At 31.3% G+C, this 19,309-nt stretch overlaps 1 protein-coding gene across 3 annotated transcripts in view; it reads right to left on the bottom strand.

The window, feature by feature from the left end:
* Positions 1-19,309, bottom strand: part of il17rd (interleukin 17 receptor D) — an 84,099-nt gene that overhangs the window by 7,136 nt on the left and 57,654 nt on the right. For all 3 annotated transcript variants that reach the window (XR_012386681.1, NM_153660.3, NM_001328553.2), the window contains 8 exon segments: positions 9,166-9,284; positions 8,616-8,736; positions 7,124-7,168; positions 6,840-6,991; positions 3,099-3,164; positions 2,952-3,006; positions 1,441-1,551; positions 462-646 (listed from right to left, as the gene is read on the bottom strand). Coding sequence is in view for 2 of the 3 variants with exons in the window: in NM_153660.3 (NP_705946.3) it covers positions 462-646; positions 1,441-1,551; positions 2,952-3,006; positions 3,099-3,164; positions 6,840-6,991; positions 7,124-7,168; positions 8,616-8,736; positions 9,166-9,284 (854 nt within the window). In the remaining variant the exon portion in view is untranslated.

Below are 19,309 nucleotides of genomic sequence, written 5' to 3'. Positions count from 1 at the left end.
GTATGGTTTTCAGGTACTCTTTACACTAATATCTGGCTAAACCAGGGGTGTCAAACACACACCCCGCAGGCCAGATCAGGCCCGTAAATGGGTTTAATGCAGCCCACGAGATGATTCTGTAAAGTATAAAAAAAGAGCTGCACTTTTTCAATAAAAGAAACTGCTGTTGCAATTATGTCCACAGGATGGCGCATTAGCAGTCTATTAATTCATCTGATCCAGAAGCCTGTATCAGCGTCAGTTTGACAGCCTTCTCAGACAGAAAGACCACATCTATGCCCTGCCATACCACACTGAGGTGATCCAACGAGGAAAAATAACTATTTTACGTTTTGTCAGGTTAGTGGCTGCTTCGAGTTCAGTCATACGAAAATGCACCATTATTTACTTGTAGTGTACAAGTATTTAGATTGAGATGCATCAGCACTTTTCTTAAGGCCGTAGTGTTTGTGTGTCTTCACCTCGCAGCCGCAGAAGTCCTGCAGGAAGAAGGCGAAGCTCTGGATGACGGCGAGGTGTTTGGCTCCGTCTCTGCTGGAGTAACAGATGAAGATTTTGGGTCTGGGCCAGGGTCTGTCTGCGCTCAGAGCCGTGGTCTGCGATGAAGACTCCGAGCTCTCCTCGTCCAGGTGAGAGTAGATGTTTTCTGCAGTCACACAGTCGAGAGGATCACATCAGGTTTGTGGAGAAGAAGAAAAAAGAGCACATTTATTGTTTCCATATGACTTTTAGAGCACCGTAAGAACTGAGAGTAAAGCCTAATTTGTCCATGTTTGAGCAGCAGATGTTTCTGTCTTACATTCCCCCCACCATCCCATCTGCCTTTATAGAAACACACAAGAGTAACTACATGTTTTAGGTTTAAATAATGTAGTTGTTTTGTTATTGACTAAAAAATAGTTTCATTACATCATAATTATATCATTATATTATGTTTTACTTCATGCTTTATGTTGTCTGACCTAAACTTAAGCCATCCAAAAATTTTTGTTCATTGAAAACAAGCATTAAAATCTATTTCATTTATTTAATAATAAAAAAACATTTTTAGAAATATTTAAAAATATTTCAGCTATTGAACTAAAACATAAAAACGTTTTAAAGAAAATTTGTTGAATGCAAATATAAAAAAAATATTACAAAAATTAAGAAAAATATGAAAATATTAGTAAAAAAAAAAGAGTGAATATATCGCATTCAAATCTGACATCTAAAAATAAAAATTTGATTAAAACAAAAAAACATAAAAAATATACTTGTTACTTAAAATAAGCAATCACACCAGATGAAATATACAAAATATTTTTTTAAAAACTACATATTTTATTGCATCTATTTTTAAATAATAGCATTTTTATAACCATTTAACCTGAACAAAATGTTAACTCAAATAAACTAAAATAATCTGGAGAAAAGCAGAGAAAACAGACGCTTTCAAACCTTGCTGTTTCTTGCGGCACATGACGGTGAAGAGTGTGGCGAAGGCTGACATGATGACCAGCGGGACGGTGATGGCCATGGCACGGATCGGCCCGGCCCAAGGAGAGTGAACTGGAACAAACACAACTCATCTTGTCAGATGCATGTTCAAAACATCTGAGATTTTTTTGGGCTGATTTTGATTTAATGCATTTAATTTTCTTATTAATTTGCATTTTAAAATGCTGAAAAAAATGCACTCACTTTTGCTGCTTGTTTAAACTACTTTTTAAAAATTAGTCGAAACAATACAATTCTTACGCTTTTTTTTTCAGACTTTATTTTATGTTCAATCCACTTTATTTTGTAAAAACTATTAAGTTAACAATCAATTTGTGTTGGGACAACATTATAGGAGCCATATTACTTTTCATTTAATTATAATGTTTATTTGTATACTGATTGGTTTGGGTTTCACAGTGACGTTTTATGTTTTGGTCACGTGGGCATAACTGGCACCTGCTCGAACATATAAAGCGCGTGCACAATCACACAGGTGGGGGAGAGAAGGAGAGTGGGGTAGCCATATTTTTTGTTGACCGCAAACAGCAGCGCAAACCAAGCAACGCAAAACTGTATCACAACGGCACACGCAACAATCATCACACCAATGCAATAATCGGCACCATACAAAACAGGTATTCAAAGACACAAATTGCTGTATTGTTTTTTCATGCTTCAAGTTACATAAAGTTTTCCATATAACATCTTGGGCTCAGTGTCTCTGTCTAAAGCCACCAGCGCGTCACAAATATAAAGGACCCTCACTGCCTCTCGAGCGACTTATAGGAGGCATCAGGAAGTCGCAATAAACATGAAGGAGTTGTGTGGAAACATGCATGTGTGTGTGACTCTCTTCCAGCAGGGGGCGCTGAGAGAACAGAGTTACCATGCTTGGAATTTATTATGCATGGAATGCAGATTATCTAAATAAAATTTAATCACAACTGTTGTGACCTCTCCTTATATTTATTGTAATAAATCAGTATTTAGGATTCCAGTATTTCTAACATCAGGAACACACTCAAATACATCCAAAATCCAAATCAACAGACAGATGCACACTTGTACTGAATAAAGTCCATGTACATGTCTTTTGAGAATTAAAATGAGCTTGAAATATTTAATAACACAGTATTTAATAAACTGATGCTCTTGATGTTTAACGAGATCTTTGTTATACATTTTATTGCATGTTTTTTTTTAAACCAAACAAACAAACAAAACAAATACAAAATAGATGAATAGATAAAACATCTAATTTAGCTTACACAGATAAAAATGAACTCCTATCCTGCTTGTTTTACATTACTTGTAGTAAACTGAACTATGGTGTGAAAGATGAGCTATAATGAAAACTACCTAAAACCAAGTGTTATCTGTACAAAAAAACATTTAATGTCGAAATCATCACAGAAACACTTTAGTTATTGCATCTTTTTTCATTATTCTGAGAGTTTAGTGTTGTTTACCTTGGCTGACGTGATACTGTGTCTGTCTTCTGGTGTTGTTGCTGTCATCACGAAGCTGCAAGAGCAAAATGTCCATTTGTTGTACTTTGTTTTAATTTTGTAAATGAGGATCATTTTTATAGCATATGTTATGAATGACGCTCTCACCTCGATTGCATACGTTCCTGGAGTGACATCTTGTAAAACACAAGTAGTTTTGGGGCCGTTTTGCTCCTGCAATAACAAAAAAAAAAAGTTACTTACAATGTGTCATGCATTTTAATGTAAAACTGTATGCAATGTTAAGTGCAATGAAAATAAAATGGATTCAACGGCGTGTATAGAATATCTGGGACATTTCACAAAAGTAATTTGCTAACAAATAGCAACTTGTTTGTAGTTTTTTTATTAATAAATAAATACATCTGGAACTTTTTTAATGTTTAAATGTATTATAATATTATTATTATATGCTAATTAAATTATTATTATTTTTATATGCTATTATTTTTATATGCTAATTAATAATTACTACTATTACTACTACTACTAATAATAATTAGGTAGTATAATAATAATAACATATTATAATTTTAAAAATATAATAATAATAATAATATAAATATTATTAATAAAATAATAATAATTGAATACAATGAAATAAAAAACAACAGATAAAATTATAGTGACAGTAAAAAGTAAAATTAACAGCAAAACTATCAAATATCACTATTATAATAATTATTATTAATAGTAGTATAAATAATAATAAATATAAAAACAACATTATTATTACTACTACTAATATTTACTTATTTAAATATATTTAAAATAAATAATTAAAATATAATTCATATTTTAATAACAAATAGTAAACAGATATCCTATTAATATTACTATTAGTAATATAGTTTCTTTATTTGTAATAACGGTAGTAGCATTACTAAAAACTACTATAAAGTTAGTATTATGATTAATAGTAAAAATAATTAAGTCTACTTACGCTCCAAAAAGGTTTTATGGTTTCATTATTCCAGCATCTGCATGAGGCGTATTATTTCTGTGTGATTTTGGAACATGAGCTGATTCTTTTGAACAATATTCTGCTCATAATGTTCCTGTTAAAGGCTGTGAAGCATTGTCCTGCTGCAGAGCTCATATCTGTGGGTATCTGTATCTGCCGCTCGCCATTGTTTTTGTAGTGATAATAGAAAAGAGCTGAAATGTGAGGTGAGTGACGTTACTGACGGGGGATTCCAGAGTTCAGACGCTCTGTATGTTTGCCTGAGATCACTAATACTACATCAGTTTCTGAGCTCATCATGAACACAGCTGATGAAACTGAGGGCTTTACAGACCTGCGTTCACACATACAGCATCAGTAAACACGAGAGTGCGAGTTTACATGCTTGATTTGACAAATCATGGAATTTTAAAATTTTATTATTAGTAGTAGTAGTAGTAGTAGTAGTAGTACTTAGTAGTAGTGGTAGTAGTATTGTTATGTTATTTATTGTTGTAATTATTATTATTATTGAGATTATTGTTATATTGTTATTGCACTATTATTATTAGTTGTTATTATTATTAGAGGCTATTATTGTTGTTATTGCAGCTATTATTGTTGCTGTTGTTATTATTGTTGTTATTATTAATATTATTATTATTGGTTTTATTATTATTATTATTTTAATTATTGTTGTAATTATTATTACTATTATAATTATTATTACTGATATCATTGTTATATTGTTATTGCTATTATTGTTGAGATAATTATTATATTGTTATTGCATTATTATTATTATTAGTTGTTGTTGTTGTTATTATTGAGGTTATTGCTATTATTGTTGTTCTTGTCACTATTTTTGTTGTTGTTATTATTGTTGTTATTATTATTATTGAGGTGATTGTTGTTTTTAAATGTTGTTTTTGTAATTATTATTATCATTATTGTCATTACTGTTATTGTTATTATTATTAGTTGTTGTAATTATTATTATTATTGAGGTTATTGCTATTATTGTTGTTATTGTTGCTTTTATTATTATTATTAAAATTATTTTGTTTTTATTGTTGTTATTACTATTGTGAGTATTATTAATGTAATTATTGTTGTAATTATTATTATTATTATTATTATTGACACTATTGTTATAATGTTATTTTTAAGATTATTATTAGTTATTGTTGTTTTTGCTGTTGTTATTATTATTATTATTATTGTTGTTGTTAAAATTATTGTTGTATTTATTATTATTATTATTATTATTATTGAGATCATTGTTTTATTGTTATTGATATTATTATTTAAATTACTGTTACATTGTTATTGTATTATTATTATTATTAGTTGTTGTTCTTGTTGTTATTATTATTATTATTAGTAGTAGTAGTAGTCGTATCATTGTTAGTATTATTATTATTATTATTATTTTAATAGTTTTTTTAATTATTGGTATTATTAAGATTATTGTTATAATGTTATTGCTATTATTATTGAGATTATTGTTATTGTATTATTATTAGTATTAATTGTTGTTGTTGTTATTATTATTGAGGTTATTGCTATTATTGTTGTTATTGTCGATATTTTGGTTGTTGTTGTTATTAAAATTATTATTGAGGTTATTGCAATCACGGTTGTTATTGTCGCTATTATTATTATTATCATTATTATTGTAGTTGTTTTTGTTGTCATTGTTGTTGTTGTTATTTTTATTAATATCATCATCATCATCATCATCATTGTATTTAAATTCCACCAGACATACTGCTTTAAAAGACTATTAAAGCTAACCTTAATTAAATTTAAGCCTCACAGAAACTCAATATATTATATAAACAGTTGAAGGCAAAATTATTAGCCCCCCTGTGAATTTTTTTTATTATTTTTCAATTATTATATAATACATAAAATTAAAATTATATTGAGATTTATATATTATATATTTAATATTTATAATATATATTATATAGAATATATTTATATATTCTTTATATATTATATACACACAAATTTAATATATATATATATATATATATATATATATATATATATATATATATATATATATATATATATATATTATTTTACTGAAAGTTTTACTGAAAGTAGATTTGATTTTTTGTAACATTATTATTATAGCCCCCTTCAGAAATATTTTATAATAACTATATATAATAACTAGCCTAATTAACCTAATTAATCTTGTTAAACCTTTAAATGTCACTTTAAGCTGAATACTAGTGTTTTAAAGAATATCTAGTCAGATATTATGTGCTGTCATCATGGCAAAGATAGAATAAATGAGTTAATGGAAATGAGTTATTAAAACTATTATGATTAGAAATGTGCTGAAGAAAATCTTTTCACCATTAAACAGCACAAGTGAAAAGATATATAGAGTTGCCCTGTATAATATTAGAGTTTTCTAAGTATAGAAAAGAGCAGAATGAACAAGTCGAATGCATCCGAAATGACAAGCCAGAATAATGGCAGAATTCTTCTCTTTGGCTGAACTCCCTCTTTAGGATTGTTTGTGTCCGGAGCCAAAGCGAAAGACTGATCGTCTTCAGAGTCTCAGTTCAGTGTCTAAGTGACGAAGAGCTGCTGTGAAAACACTCTAGACGGCACATTTCCGCTTCTAGCACAAAGCGTGGAAAACAGCAGAGGTCACGTACATCTCCCTGCGGCACACCAAGAGCTGCGGGACAACACTATACATCATTCCAGCTGTCTGAGAGAAACATTACACACCACTGAGAGAGAGAGAGAGAACATCTCACTTACAGCTCTCTCTCGCGCTCTTTCTGTGTGTGTGTGTGTGTGTGTGTGTGTGTGTGTGTGTGTGTGTGTGTGTGTGTGTGTGTAAAAATAAATATGCCTGAAGTGTATAATGTACTCACAGGTTTGCAGCGCTTGAGTCTGAACGGTCCCTCCTGTCTGAGTTTGTAGTACAGGTAGTAAATGGAGAAGCCAAAGGTGGAGGGGGCGTGGTCAAACACAACATGCAAATTAGATCCCAGCTGAGAAACGTTCAGCATCTTGGGCTTCCAGACTGTCAGTGAAGGAAGAGATGAGAAGAAAGAATACGGTTGGTGAGTTCAGATCCCTCTGTTTCCATGCCTGTCTAACAAAAACAGATGAATTGGGTTTGAAGTCTCTTTTTTCCTTTCTTTAAAGCACTCACATGGTTTGCAGACGAGGTTATCTGGGCCAAGAAGGACTTCACAACCTGTGAGAAAGCAGGAACAATGAAGAAAATAATTACTTATTGTTTTAGTTATATGATTTATTATATTAGATGACAATAAAGCTGATTAAAAAAAAACATTCTATTATTTTAGATACCAGAATTTTTTGTAAATTAAATATGTACATAACATCATATTAATATTTATAAATATTTAAATTAGTATTATTAAAAATACAAATTTAGAAACTATAAAAATATAATGTGCTATTTTGGGTGCTAAAGCATATGTAAATATAATGTTTTAATTTATATATATTTATTTGGAAATTATATTATATTATATTATATATATATATATATATATATATATTTTTTTTTTTTTTTTTTTTGGTTTTTTTTAAACGCTTGAATGTTAAATCCATTTACAAACTATTATAAAATCTCCCTGTGTATAGCATCATATTTAAATAATTATTTTAATTACATTTAAAAATACAAATATTTTACAAAATAGTACTTTAACAAACATTCTTATTATTAAGAAAAATAAATATTAAATACAAAAAATATATATATTTAAAAATAAATATTAAATACAACTTCACAATTATAATGATAAAATATGCAGTTTTGTGTATTTGATTTGTTTTGATAATTTTATTATATATATATATATATATATATATATATATATATATATATATATATATATATATATGTATATGTATGTGTGTGTGTGTGTGTGTGTGTGTGTGTGTGTGTGTGTGTGTGTAATAAAATTATCAAAACAAATCAAATACACAAAACTGCATATTTTATCATTATATATATATATGTATGTATTTACAAAATAGTATTATAAATAATAAAAATATATAAATTCTAAAAATAAAATGTGCAGTGTGCTAGAATATATGTAAATATAATTTTTTTAATGAATGACTATAAATTTATTATTATTTATTATTTTGGGTTAATTATATCAATTAATATTCTGAAAAATAGCTGTATTAATTTTATGCATAAATGCTTAATCCAATAACAAATTATTATAAAAGGTTCCTTAATGTATAGCACCATAATTTAATTATTTTAATTACATTCATAAAAAATATATCACAAAATAATATCTATTACACAAATTAAAAACAAAATAAGTACAATTTATTATAAATAATGATAAAATATGCAATAAATTATTATTTTATTTAGTTTTATCATTATGAATGAAAATAAATGATGAATATAATTATTATAAATAATTATAATGGCATATCTTGTTTTTGATTTTTATAAATATTTATATAATCATTTATATATTTAATTTATATATATATATATATATATATATATATATATATATATATATATATAATTTTTTTTCATTATTATTTACAAAGATTCAAAATTAGTCAATAATAAATAAAAAATAAAAAATTTTAAATAATATAAAATATTTAATGACACACTTAAATTTGAAACTCACTGTTAGTGCGCAGAAAAGATGGCGGAAAGAAGCTGTCGTTCAAGAAAGTTGGAAACGGCACAATTCTGACCATGTAATCGGTCTCGAAGGCGAGACTTGAGAAGGGCTGTGAGCTCATCCTCTGTTAGAGACAAAAAATGCAAAAGGTTGCCAAACCGATGAATATGAGCATAACAATCCATTTTCCACTACATTATACGTCTGATGTAAACCATGTTGCTCCAGATTCTGTTGTGCTGGAAACAAACCCACACACTAAGACTTTGAGAACAACACACACACTTAATACACTTCATTGAACATGTACACATGAACATCACCTATACACTATATAACTAAAGGTTGACTATGTTTATATATAATAACTTTCACTGTTAAAAGCTGTAAGTTACTATTTAAAGTAACTAATAAAGTTATGGTAACTAATAACCTTCCCTTTTCTTACTTTGATTATAATGCAATATTGTGCACCTTTTGTAAAGCTGCTTTGAAACAATAAATATAGTAAAAAGCACTATAAAAATAAACTTAAATAGCACTAAAGACTTACGATGGTTTTGTAAGAGAAGTTAAGCTGTCGCGGATCCTTCAGGATCAAGTGTTGGCATTGTTTCCGCTCTGGGTTTTTGTCCTCCAGATACACTCTGAATCCCTTCACATGTTCAATACCTAGCAGAACAGACAGACAGAAAAGCATTCATTAATTTAAATCAATACATAGTAATGCAGATGTTTTAAAAGTGCAACAATAAACAAGTCATTGTTGTATTGTGGCATAAATGCATCTAGAACGCACCAAATACTAAAAACATTTCTTTTGTATGTTATTTGGAGTTTATTCAGAATGTAATAATAAGGTTATAATAATAAAAGTAAGGATGATATATAATAAATATGTAAATGAGCGCAATCATATGTTAATGAGCTCATGAGTGCATGTTTGCATTTCATTTTAATAATATTTTTGCACAATTTATAGTTTGCAAGGATGATGCACTGAATATGCAAACGAGCGCAATCATATGTTAATGAACTTTATACAGTTCATTTGCATATTTAGTGCATCATCCTGATGAACTGTATAAACTATCCATAAATGTTATTAAAATGTTATCCAAGCACGTGTTCTAGGGTTCATTAACATATGATTGCTCTCACTTGCATATTTATCTTCCCGATGAACTGTGCAGAAATGGTTATTAAAAAGTAGATGCAAAGATGAAACCATGAGCTCATTAACATATGATTGCTCTCATTTGCATATTAAGTGCATCATCCTGATGAACTGTATAAACTGTGCATAAATAATTATTAAAAATTAGACACAAACATGCAATCAGGAGTTCATTAAAATATGATTGTGCTTATTTGCATATTTAGTGAATCATCCTGAAGAGCACAATCATATTTTCATAAGCTTATTAGCGCATGTTTGCATCTCACTTTTAATAAAAATGTTTGCACAGTTTGTTCATCAGGATGATGCACTGAATATGTAAATGAGAGCAATCATCTGTTAATGAGCTCACAAGTGCCTCAAATTTTTAATAATCATTTATGCACAGTTTATGCAGTTCACCAGGATGATGTACTGAATATGTAAACATGAGAGCAATCATATGTTAATGAGTTCATGAGTGCATGTTTGCATCTAATTTTTATAACCATATATGCACAGTTTATACAGTTCATCAGGATGATTCACTAAATATGCAAATGAGCGCAATCATATGTTAATACGCCCTTGAGTGCATGTTTACATATCACTTCTAATAATCATTACTGCAATTTATTTAATTCATCGGTATGATGCACTGAATATGTAAATGAGAGCAATCATATGTTAATGAGCTTATGGTTGCATGTTTGCATCTAATTTTTAATAACCATATATGCACAGTTTATACGGTTTATCAAAATTATGCATTGAATATGCAAATGAGATCAATTATATGTTAATAAGCTCATGATTGCATCTTTGCCGCTCATTTTTAATAACAATTTTTTCACAGTTTATAAAGTTCCTAAGAATGATGTACTGAATATGTAAATTAGCACAATCATGTTAATAAGCTCATGATTGCATGTTTGCATATCATTTTTGATAACATTTTTGCACAGCTTATACAGTTCCTAAGAATGATGCACTGAATATGTAAACGAGTGCAATCATATGTTAATGAGCTCATAGTTGTATCTTTGCATCTAATTTAACAACACTTTTGCACAGTTTATACAGTTCATCAGGATGATGCACTGAATATGTAAATAAGCACATGCACATGTTTATGAGCTCACGAGTGCATGTTTGCATCTATTCTTTAATAACCATATATGCATAGTCAATATAGTTCATCAGAATGATGCACTGAATATGTAAATGAGCGCAATCATGTGTTAATAAGCTCATGGTCAGACCTTTGCATATAATTTTTAATAACCATTTCTGCATAGTTTATGCAGTTTATTAGCATGATGCACCAAATATGCAAATTAGAGCAATCATATGTTAATGAGCTCATGAGTGCATGTTTGCATCTAATTGTTAATAACCATATATGCACAGTTTATACGGTTTATCAAAATTATGCACTAAATATGCAAATGAGATCAATCATATGTTAATAAGCTCATGATTGCATCTTTGCATCTCATTTTTGATAACATTTTTGCACAGCTTATACAGTCCCTAAGAATGATGCACTGAATATGTAAACAAGTGCAATCATATGTTAATGAGCTCATAGTTGTATCTTTGCATCTAATTTTAATAACATTTTTGCACAGTTTATACATTTCATCAGGATGGTGCACTGAATATGTAAATAAGCACATGCATATGTTTATGAGCTCATGATTGCATCTTTGCATCTATTCTTTAATAACCATATATGCACAGTCAATATAGTTCATCAGAATGATGCACTGAACATGTAAATGAGCGCAATCATGTGTTAATAAGCTCATGGTCAGACCTTTGCATATCATTTTTAATAACCATTTCTGCATAGTCTATACAGTTTATTAGCATGATGCACCAAATATGCAAATTAGAACAATCATATGTTAATGAGCTCATGAGTGCATGTTTGCATCAAATTTTTTATAACCATATATGCACAGTTTATACAGTTCATCAGGAGGATTCACTGAATATGTAAATGAGAGCAATCATATGTTAATGAGCTTATGGTTGCATGTTTGCATCTAATTTTAATACCCATATATGCACAGTTTATACGGTTTATCAAAATTATGCACTGAATATGCAAATGAGATCACTTATATGTTAATAAGCTCATGATTGCATCTTTGCATCTCATTTTTAATAACCATTTCTGCACAGTTTATACAGTTCCTAAGAATGATGCACTGAATATGTAAATGAGTGCAATCATATGGTAATGAGCTCATAGTTGTATCTTTGCCTCTAATTTTAATAACATTTTTGCACAGTTTATACAGTTCATCAGGATGATGCACTGAATATGTAAATAAGCACATGCATATGTTTATGAGCTCATGATTGCATGTTTGCATCTATTCTTTAATAACCATAAATGCACAGTCAATATAGTTCATCAGAATGATGTACTGAATATGTAAATGAGCGCAATCATGTGTTAATAAGCTCATGGTCAGACCTTTGCATATCATTTTTAAAACCCATTTCTGCATAGTTTATACAGTTTATTAGCATGATGCACCAAATATGCAAATTAGAGCAATTAAATTAGTTAATGAGCTCATGATTGCATCTTATGTTTAGAAACTAGTTCGTGCATTTTCCAATGAACAAGTGAGTTCTTCTCATAATGAAACACCAACGCCAGCTTTACGGTAAAAATGGGAGGTGTAATTTCAGACTCTGCACAGATGTGTGGGATGTGCACAGAGTTTCCCGTAAAAACCTGCTTTGAATCCCGCCATAAACGTTCAGCTCTGGAAACGGCATGGAACTTTTAAAGCATCCTTGTTTCTCTTATTTATTTTTTTATTAGCACCCTGCAGAAAGAGGACAGGAGCATGTGTGCCAGCCCGGCGTTCCTGTGCCCTTCAAAGTGTGCCAGCCAGCCTCCCTTTTAATTAGATTTGTGTCTTATCAGTTGCAGAGGGAAAGGGGGCAGAAGAAAAGGCTCCCGCACAGCACACATTCCCTGTGGTTCGGGTTACGGCGGAGGGCAACAGTCGGAGAGAGAGATCCATCTTTGTGCAGGGTGTAACTCCACACCTCTGCTAGCCTACAGATAGCATCAAGAGAGAGCCGGCCCATCACACAACCTTCAAACACTCCGACCAAGGTGGAAAAAAAAAAGTGGTGGAACTGGTTGTGCACTCGCTTTTACTGGTCACTTGAAGATGCTTGCTTTGGGCCCCTTTACAGGAATACGTTTTAGTTTTAAAACGGCTATTCAGAATGAAAACGATCTGCATTCTTCACCCAGTGCTTCTGAACAACTCTTCATCAACACTATACTGCTGGAAACACACATCTTTTGACCACACAAACACACTCTGGCATGCAATGCAGCGATGAGAGCTGTGCGCGTTCATCGAGGATCTACTCCTGGATCTAATATCACTATTAGGGTTGTAACAATATACTGGTATGACGGTCTACCACGATTTGAACGTGCACGATTATCATACCATGAACAATTGCATATCAACGATTTTAACCCTTAAAGACCGAGACCGAGAAAAATAAGTATTGCTCTTAAATGTTTAATAACTTTTGATCCGCTGATCCAATTCATACAATTCAAAGATTGGCATAAAGAAGAGATTCCCAGCTTTCCAGTGCTGTATCACATAACATTTGTGGACTTTCAGAGGCTCCGGAATCAGTGCGGTTACGTCATCAAAATTTGACAACGCTGATTTGACAAAGAAACGCTCGTCACTGTGTCTCCGGACAAACCAGACATGATACATTGATGCATTGTCCCTCCTCCATGCCCAGATTGGTTCAAACTCGCTATATCACAACCAATAAGCATAGGTTTCGCTTTTGTTTGTGGACCAACAATGAGCTTTTTGAACAACACGGAATGAGAGATAGGCATACATTTATGCGCGGCTAAATAAAACGCAAAAAAAAAAGTTTTGCATGAAATAATTCTCATACTAAGTACTTTTGCATGCACAGCAGCACAGAAACATGACAAAACAGTGACACAGCAAAGACGAACTGCTGCTCTTGCTGTTTTCAAAAGACGCAAATGAAGGTGCAGCTGTTTGTCTGCATTGCAGACATCCACATCCAAATCCATATCGATAGACAACCATATCCATGCTGGCACATAAAACCTAAGGATGTTCCATATTGAATCTAGTTTCGTTATGTAACTATTTATAGTATAGTAAATATTTATATCTATTTTTTTACTGAGGATTTGCACCATGTTTATTTGGACTTTATTTGGACTTTGACACATTATTTATTATTTTCTTATTTTTTTATTTGTTCATTGTAAGTGGTGTTGTTTATAGTAACTGAAAATATATTATTTGGAAAAAGTCAAATTTGCTTCACTGTTCTATTATTTTGTAACATTTGTAACATACCGTATACCGCAAAACCGTCTAACCGTGGTATTGTTTTAGACGATTATCATACCGTAAAAAATTCATACCGTTACAACCCTAATCACTATATTTGTTAAACGTGATATTTAAGTCATCTTCGGCCTCATGTACGAAGACTTGCGTCAAATTCATACCAAAACATGCGTACAGACAAAGCTGTGAATGTGCGCACGCAGAAAAATATTCAGATGTATGAAACACTGCGTACGCGGAATCCCACGCATATTCTCTTTGTACATCTGAATTAAAGTGAAACTGAGCGCACGTCCACGAGTGCAAACCCCTCCCTGCCTCTACTTTGGCAAAACCAAACGAAAAAGCAATGGCAAAAGCAAGCAAGAAGAGAAACTTTGAACAGAGGTGAATTGGAGGTGCTCCTATCGGAGGTAGACTGGAGAAAACTGTGTTATTTGCAAGTTTGTCCTCCAGAATTAATAACAAAAGAAAAAAATAGAGTGGGAGAGTTTAACACAGTGGGGTCTGAACAGTGCACTAATATTGAGAAAACGCCCCAATCAATCTCCTCCGCTTTCAGATGTCTCAGAATTCCCCCAAACTGCCTCTTCAGTGTTTTTCAAAAAGCTTCATTTTCGGCGCTCGAAAACTCTGGCATAGTGTGGATGGACGACGTAACCGTAGCAAAACGTATACATTTTAAAACTAAAATGCATTAGTGTAAACAGGGCCGTAATTAATGATTAACATCATTAATATTAGTTAATGGATTAGGCAGGTTGAAGCAACTTTGCTGTAAAAAAATGCAGGGTTCAATGCAATTCATCTATGTTGTCCCAATTCAAATAAATTTAGTTAGCACTTAAAAAACTTTTTGGGTCATTGACCACGTTTACATGGACACCAATAATTCGATTTTAATGTGATTAAGACAATACTCGGATTAAGAGTTAAACATGTAAACAGATATTTTTTATTATTTTAATCAGATTAAGGTCATAATCAAACTGAAGAGAAATCAAATTAAAGCGTTGAGTATGCCGATTTTAGTCCAATTATTGAAGTGCAGCACAGACATGTAAACACCTTAATCGAATTATTACCGTCATGTAGGACTTTTCGCTGCATTTTGTAACAGGATAGTCCACACACACACACGCAAGCACGCATGCACGGCTGTTTTACACTCTCTGCACCTAGACCACAGACACCTGCATCGTGAAATGTGGAGGTTTTTTCCTTCCATTCAGCATTCGGTATGAACTTCCATTGAAACAACACTCTTCCAGCAGTTCATTGCATCCAATATCTCGTTTGTCACGGAGGGCATGCATGAAATTTTCGTGAATGAAAGTGAAAGTGCCGAACTGCAGTTACAGTCGACAAATTAAAAATGAAACACCCGATATTGCATGAAACTCCAGAGGAAATGCGGATAGCGCGGTGACGCAATGACGTTAATCGAATTGTGTGCTAGAGTATGTAAAACGGGATCATGAAAGTAACACTCATGTAAACACCTTAATCTTATAATTCTCTTAATTAGATTAAAGCAAATAATTCGATTACTGATGTCCATGTAATCGTAGTCAGCGATGATATTGGAAAAATCTGACATAGCGATATTTCGTTTTTCTCGCGAATTGTATAAATACAAATATAAATAATAGTATAAATACAATTTAATTTGGAAAGAATTCCTTATTTTAGGTTGATTGAGATGAACGTGCAGGGGTCTGGATCATTTGCACTTAAAAAAAATACAAATTTCAAGCATTGATAAATACATCTGAGAAAAGATAATTAAACAGCGCTGTACAGTATTAATAGCATTTGAGTAAAGAATTTGCATAAAAAATGTAAAATAACACTTTAGTCTTCATCATATTAGTAGTTCTATCAAATTAACCTTAATTAAAGTGACAAATTATACAGTTTTTGTGCCTTAATAATGCTTTAAGCTCTTCTGAAATTCTCACACAGTCACAGCCATTAAATGCATGCAAATCATACATTTTTACTCTATTACTTTTTATTAATGGCCCAGTTAAAACCTTAAAAAACCCATCAAATGATACTGTAAAGAAGATAATTAACCATAGTAAACAGAGTTAATAAATAAATGTTAAACATAAACATAGGGAAATTAATACCTATTTAAAATGACCTACAGCACAATATTTAAGCCAATTTAAGACTTTTTAGGGTCTTAAATGTTGTTTTTGAAATTTAAGATGTTTTAAGACTTATTAAGTTCCCACAGATACCCTGGAATAAGTGGAGGTTAAGTAAATAATACAGAAATTACATATTTGGGTGAACTATCTCTTTAAAATGACCACAATGAACTTCCTTGCATGAAAAAGAGCACCTCTTGAATCTTATGAAACATCTCTGAGACCACATGAGGGTGAGAAAATCATCCGTTTAATGATTTTTAATGTGAGCTATCCCTTTAAGCTGAGCTCATGGGGAAAGGCCCCACACCCAAAGCTTTCTTCTTTGAGTTTCTTTAATATACACCTGAGCCGTGTCAAGTCCTGCCCCAGTCAAAAGGATTAACCTCCAGCAAACAACAGGCCGCATTGTCCCGCTCTGCAGACCAAAGATCGCATTACCAAGTTCAAGAGCGCCCTGGCAGAAGGAAGCAAGGGACATCCCCGGGTTTTTCTGCTGCGCGCACACACACACACACACACACATACACACACACAGAGAGACGCACAGATACAGACAGACATACAGACACAGATGGACACACAGACAGACACACTATTCCATAAAGCTGTGCAATATGATGACATTTATTGTACGGACAAAATAAAAAGTCTATCGTGTCATATTATGCTCTTTCATTTATTCGTGATGCTGTAAAATACACTGTTTATGTCATGAGTCTTAAACTGGATTCCTGGAGGGCCGCAGCTCTGCAGTTTTGCTTCAAATCTGATCAAACACAGCTGATCCAGCAAATCAAGTTATTCAAGACTACTAGAGATCATTAAGCAGCTGTGAGTTGGAGGTGAGTAAAGCTAAACAATGCAGAGCTGCGGCGCTCCAGGAATCGAGTTTGAGACTCATGGTTTATGGTAATACTTTTTCAGAATTTATATGAGCGCAATATCATACATCACTATGGATAATTCAGATAAAAACACTAATAACAGCATCGTGATGTTTCCTCATATATTGCCAATGGGGTAAGCAAAATAATCTTACACACAAATCGAAAAACAAGATTATTTGCTTACCCCATTGGCAGATTATTTTTCTTGATTTAAGGAAAAACTCACTTTTTCCTTATATATTATTTCTTAAAACAAGACAATATGTTTTGCTTGTCTAGAAAAAGCTTCTTGATTTAAAAATTTGTAGATATTTGGACTAGAAACAAGACAAAAATCTAAGTAAGAAAAGCATTTTTTGCAGTGCAGAAAGAAATCATTCATTTAGACTGATCGAGGGGATTTAGTAAGGATGTAAATCGTGTACAAAAATAATAAAAAAAACATTGCAAGCATAAAAATTACAACAGAGCAATGAAAAAAGTCAAATAAACAGAGCTTCATGGTTTTCCAAAGTGTCAAACAGCATTCAGGTACAGAAACTCTACAGTGGTCATTGTTTTCATTCATTGACTATGCATTAATTCATTCTCTTTTAGCATAGTCTATGATTTACACAGCAGAATGAACCACCAAATACTCCAGTATATGTTTTACACAGCGGATGCCCTGCCATGGGAAACAAGCATACACACTCATTCACACACAGGTAGTTTGGGAGATCTGTGTAAAAAAAAAAAGACCTGCCGCCACAGCTGTAAAAACCCTAGAAGAAACACTGTGTGTGTGCATATATATATATATATATATATATATATATATATATATATATATATATATATATATATATATATATATACATACATATATATATATATATATATATACATACACACATACATATACAGTTGAAGTCAGAATTATTAGCCCCCTTTTAATTTTTTTTTCTTTTTAAATATTTCCCAAATGATGTTTGACAGAGCCAGGAAATTTTGACAGTATGTCTGATAATTTGTTTTATTTCGGCTAGAATAAAAGCAGTTTAGAATTTTTTAAAAACTATTTTTGGGACAATATTATTAGCCCCTTTAAGCAAATTTTTCTTCGATAGTCTACAGAACAAACCATTGATATAGAATAACTTGCCTAATTACCCTAACCTGCCTAGTTCACCTTATTAACCTAGTTAAGCCTTTAAATGTCACTTTAAGCTGTATAGAAGTGTCTTGAAGAATATCAAGTAAAATATTATTTACTGTCATCATGACAAAGATAAAATAAATCAGTTATTACAAATAGGTTTTTAAAACTATTACGCTTAGAAATGTGCTGAAACAATCTTCCCTCCATTAACCCTTTCAAGGCAGGCGTTGCAGATTTGCAACAGTTAAAAATTAACTACTTTATTACTCCAGATACATATTTTATCAGTTTTTTTACTCAGAAGTACCACTGCAGGACTTGGTTGTCCATTTGCAACAAACAGTTTCCCTACTTGCTCACCAGATGACACACACAAAAAAAAAAAGTTTCTTGGAGTACCACATGACAAAGTGACTTGGAAACATGACCTACTCAATGAGGATCTGAGATATTGGATTTGGATCCCATATTGTTTTTGTTGTTGTTCTGCCACTAAAAAAAGCAATTTGTTACATTGTTTGAAAAGTTGTACGTAAAAAAAATATTTTTCATATCATCAGTGTCTAATTACCACACTGAACCAATGTTGCAAATCTGCAACATCCCAGAACGCCTTGCATGTGAAGGTCTCTCTAAAAAAAAAAAAGTCAGGCTTACGCCATATGATTCAAATATGCCATTTTCCCCAAATATCAGATTTTTCCTGTTTCTAAAAATTAATTTGAGCCTGAAAGGGTTAAACAAAAATTGGGGAAAAAAAATAAACAAGGGTGCTAATAATTTAGGGGGGCTAATAATTCTGACTTTTACTGTATATATATATATATGTATATATATATATATATATATATATATATATATATATATATATATATATATATATATATATATATATATATATATATATATATATATATATATATGTATATGTATATGTATATA

Source organism: Danio rerio, chromosome 11, assembly GCF_049306965.1.
Source record: "Danio rerio strain Tuebingen ecotype United States chromosome 11, GRCz12tu, whole genome shotgun sequence".
Lineage (NCBI taxonomy): Eukaryota > Metazoa > Chordata > Actinopteri > Cypriniformes > Danionidae > Danio > Danio rerio.
This window is presented reverse-complemented; position numbering and strand designations above follow the sequence as displayed.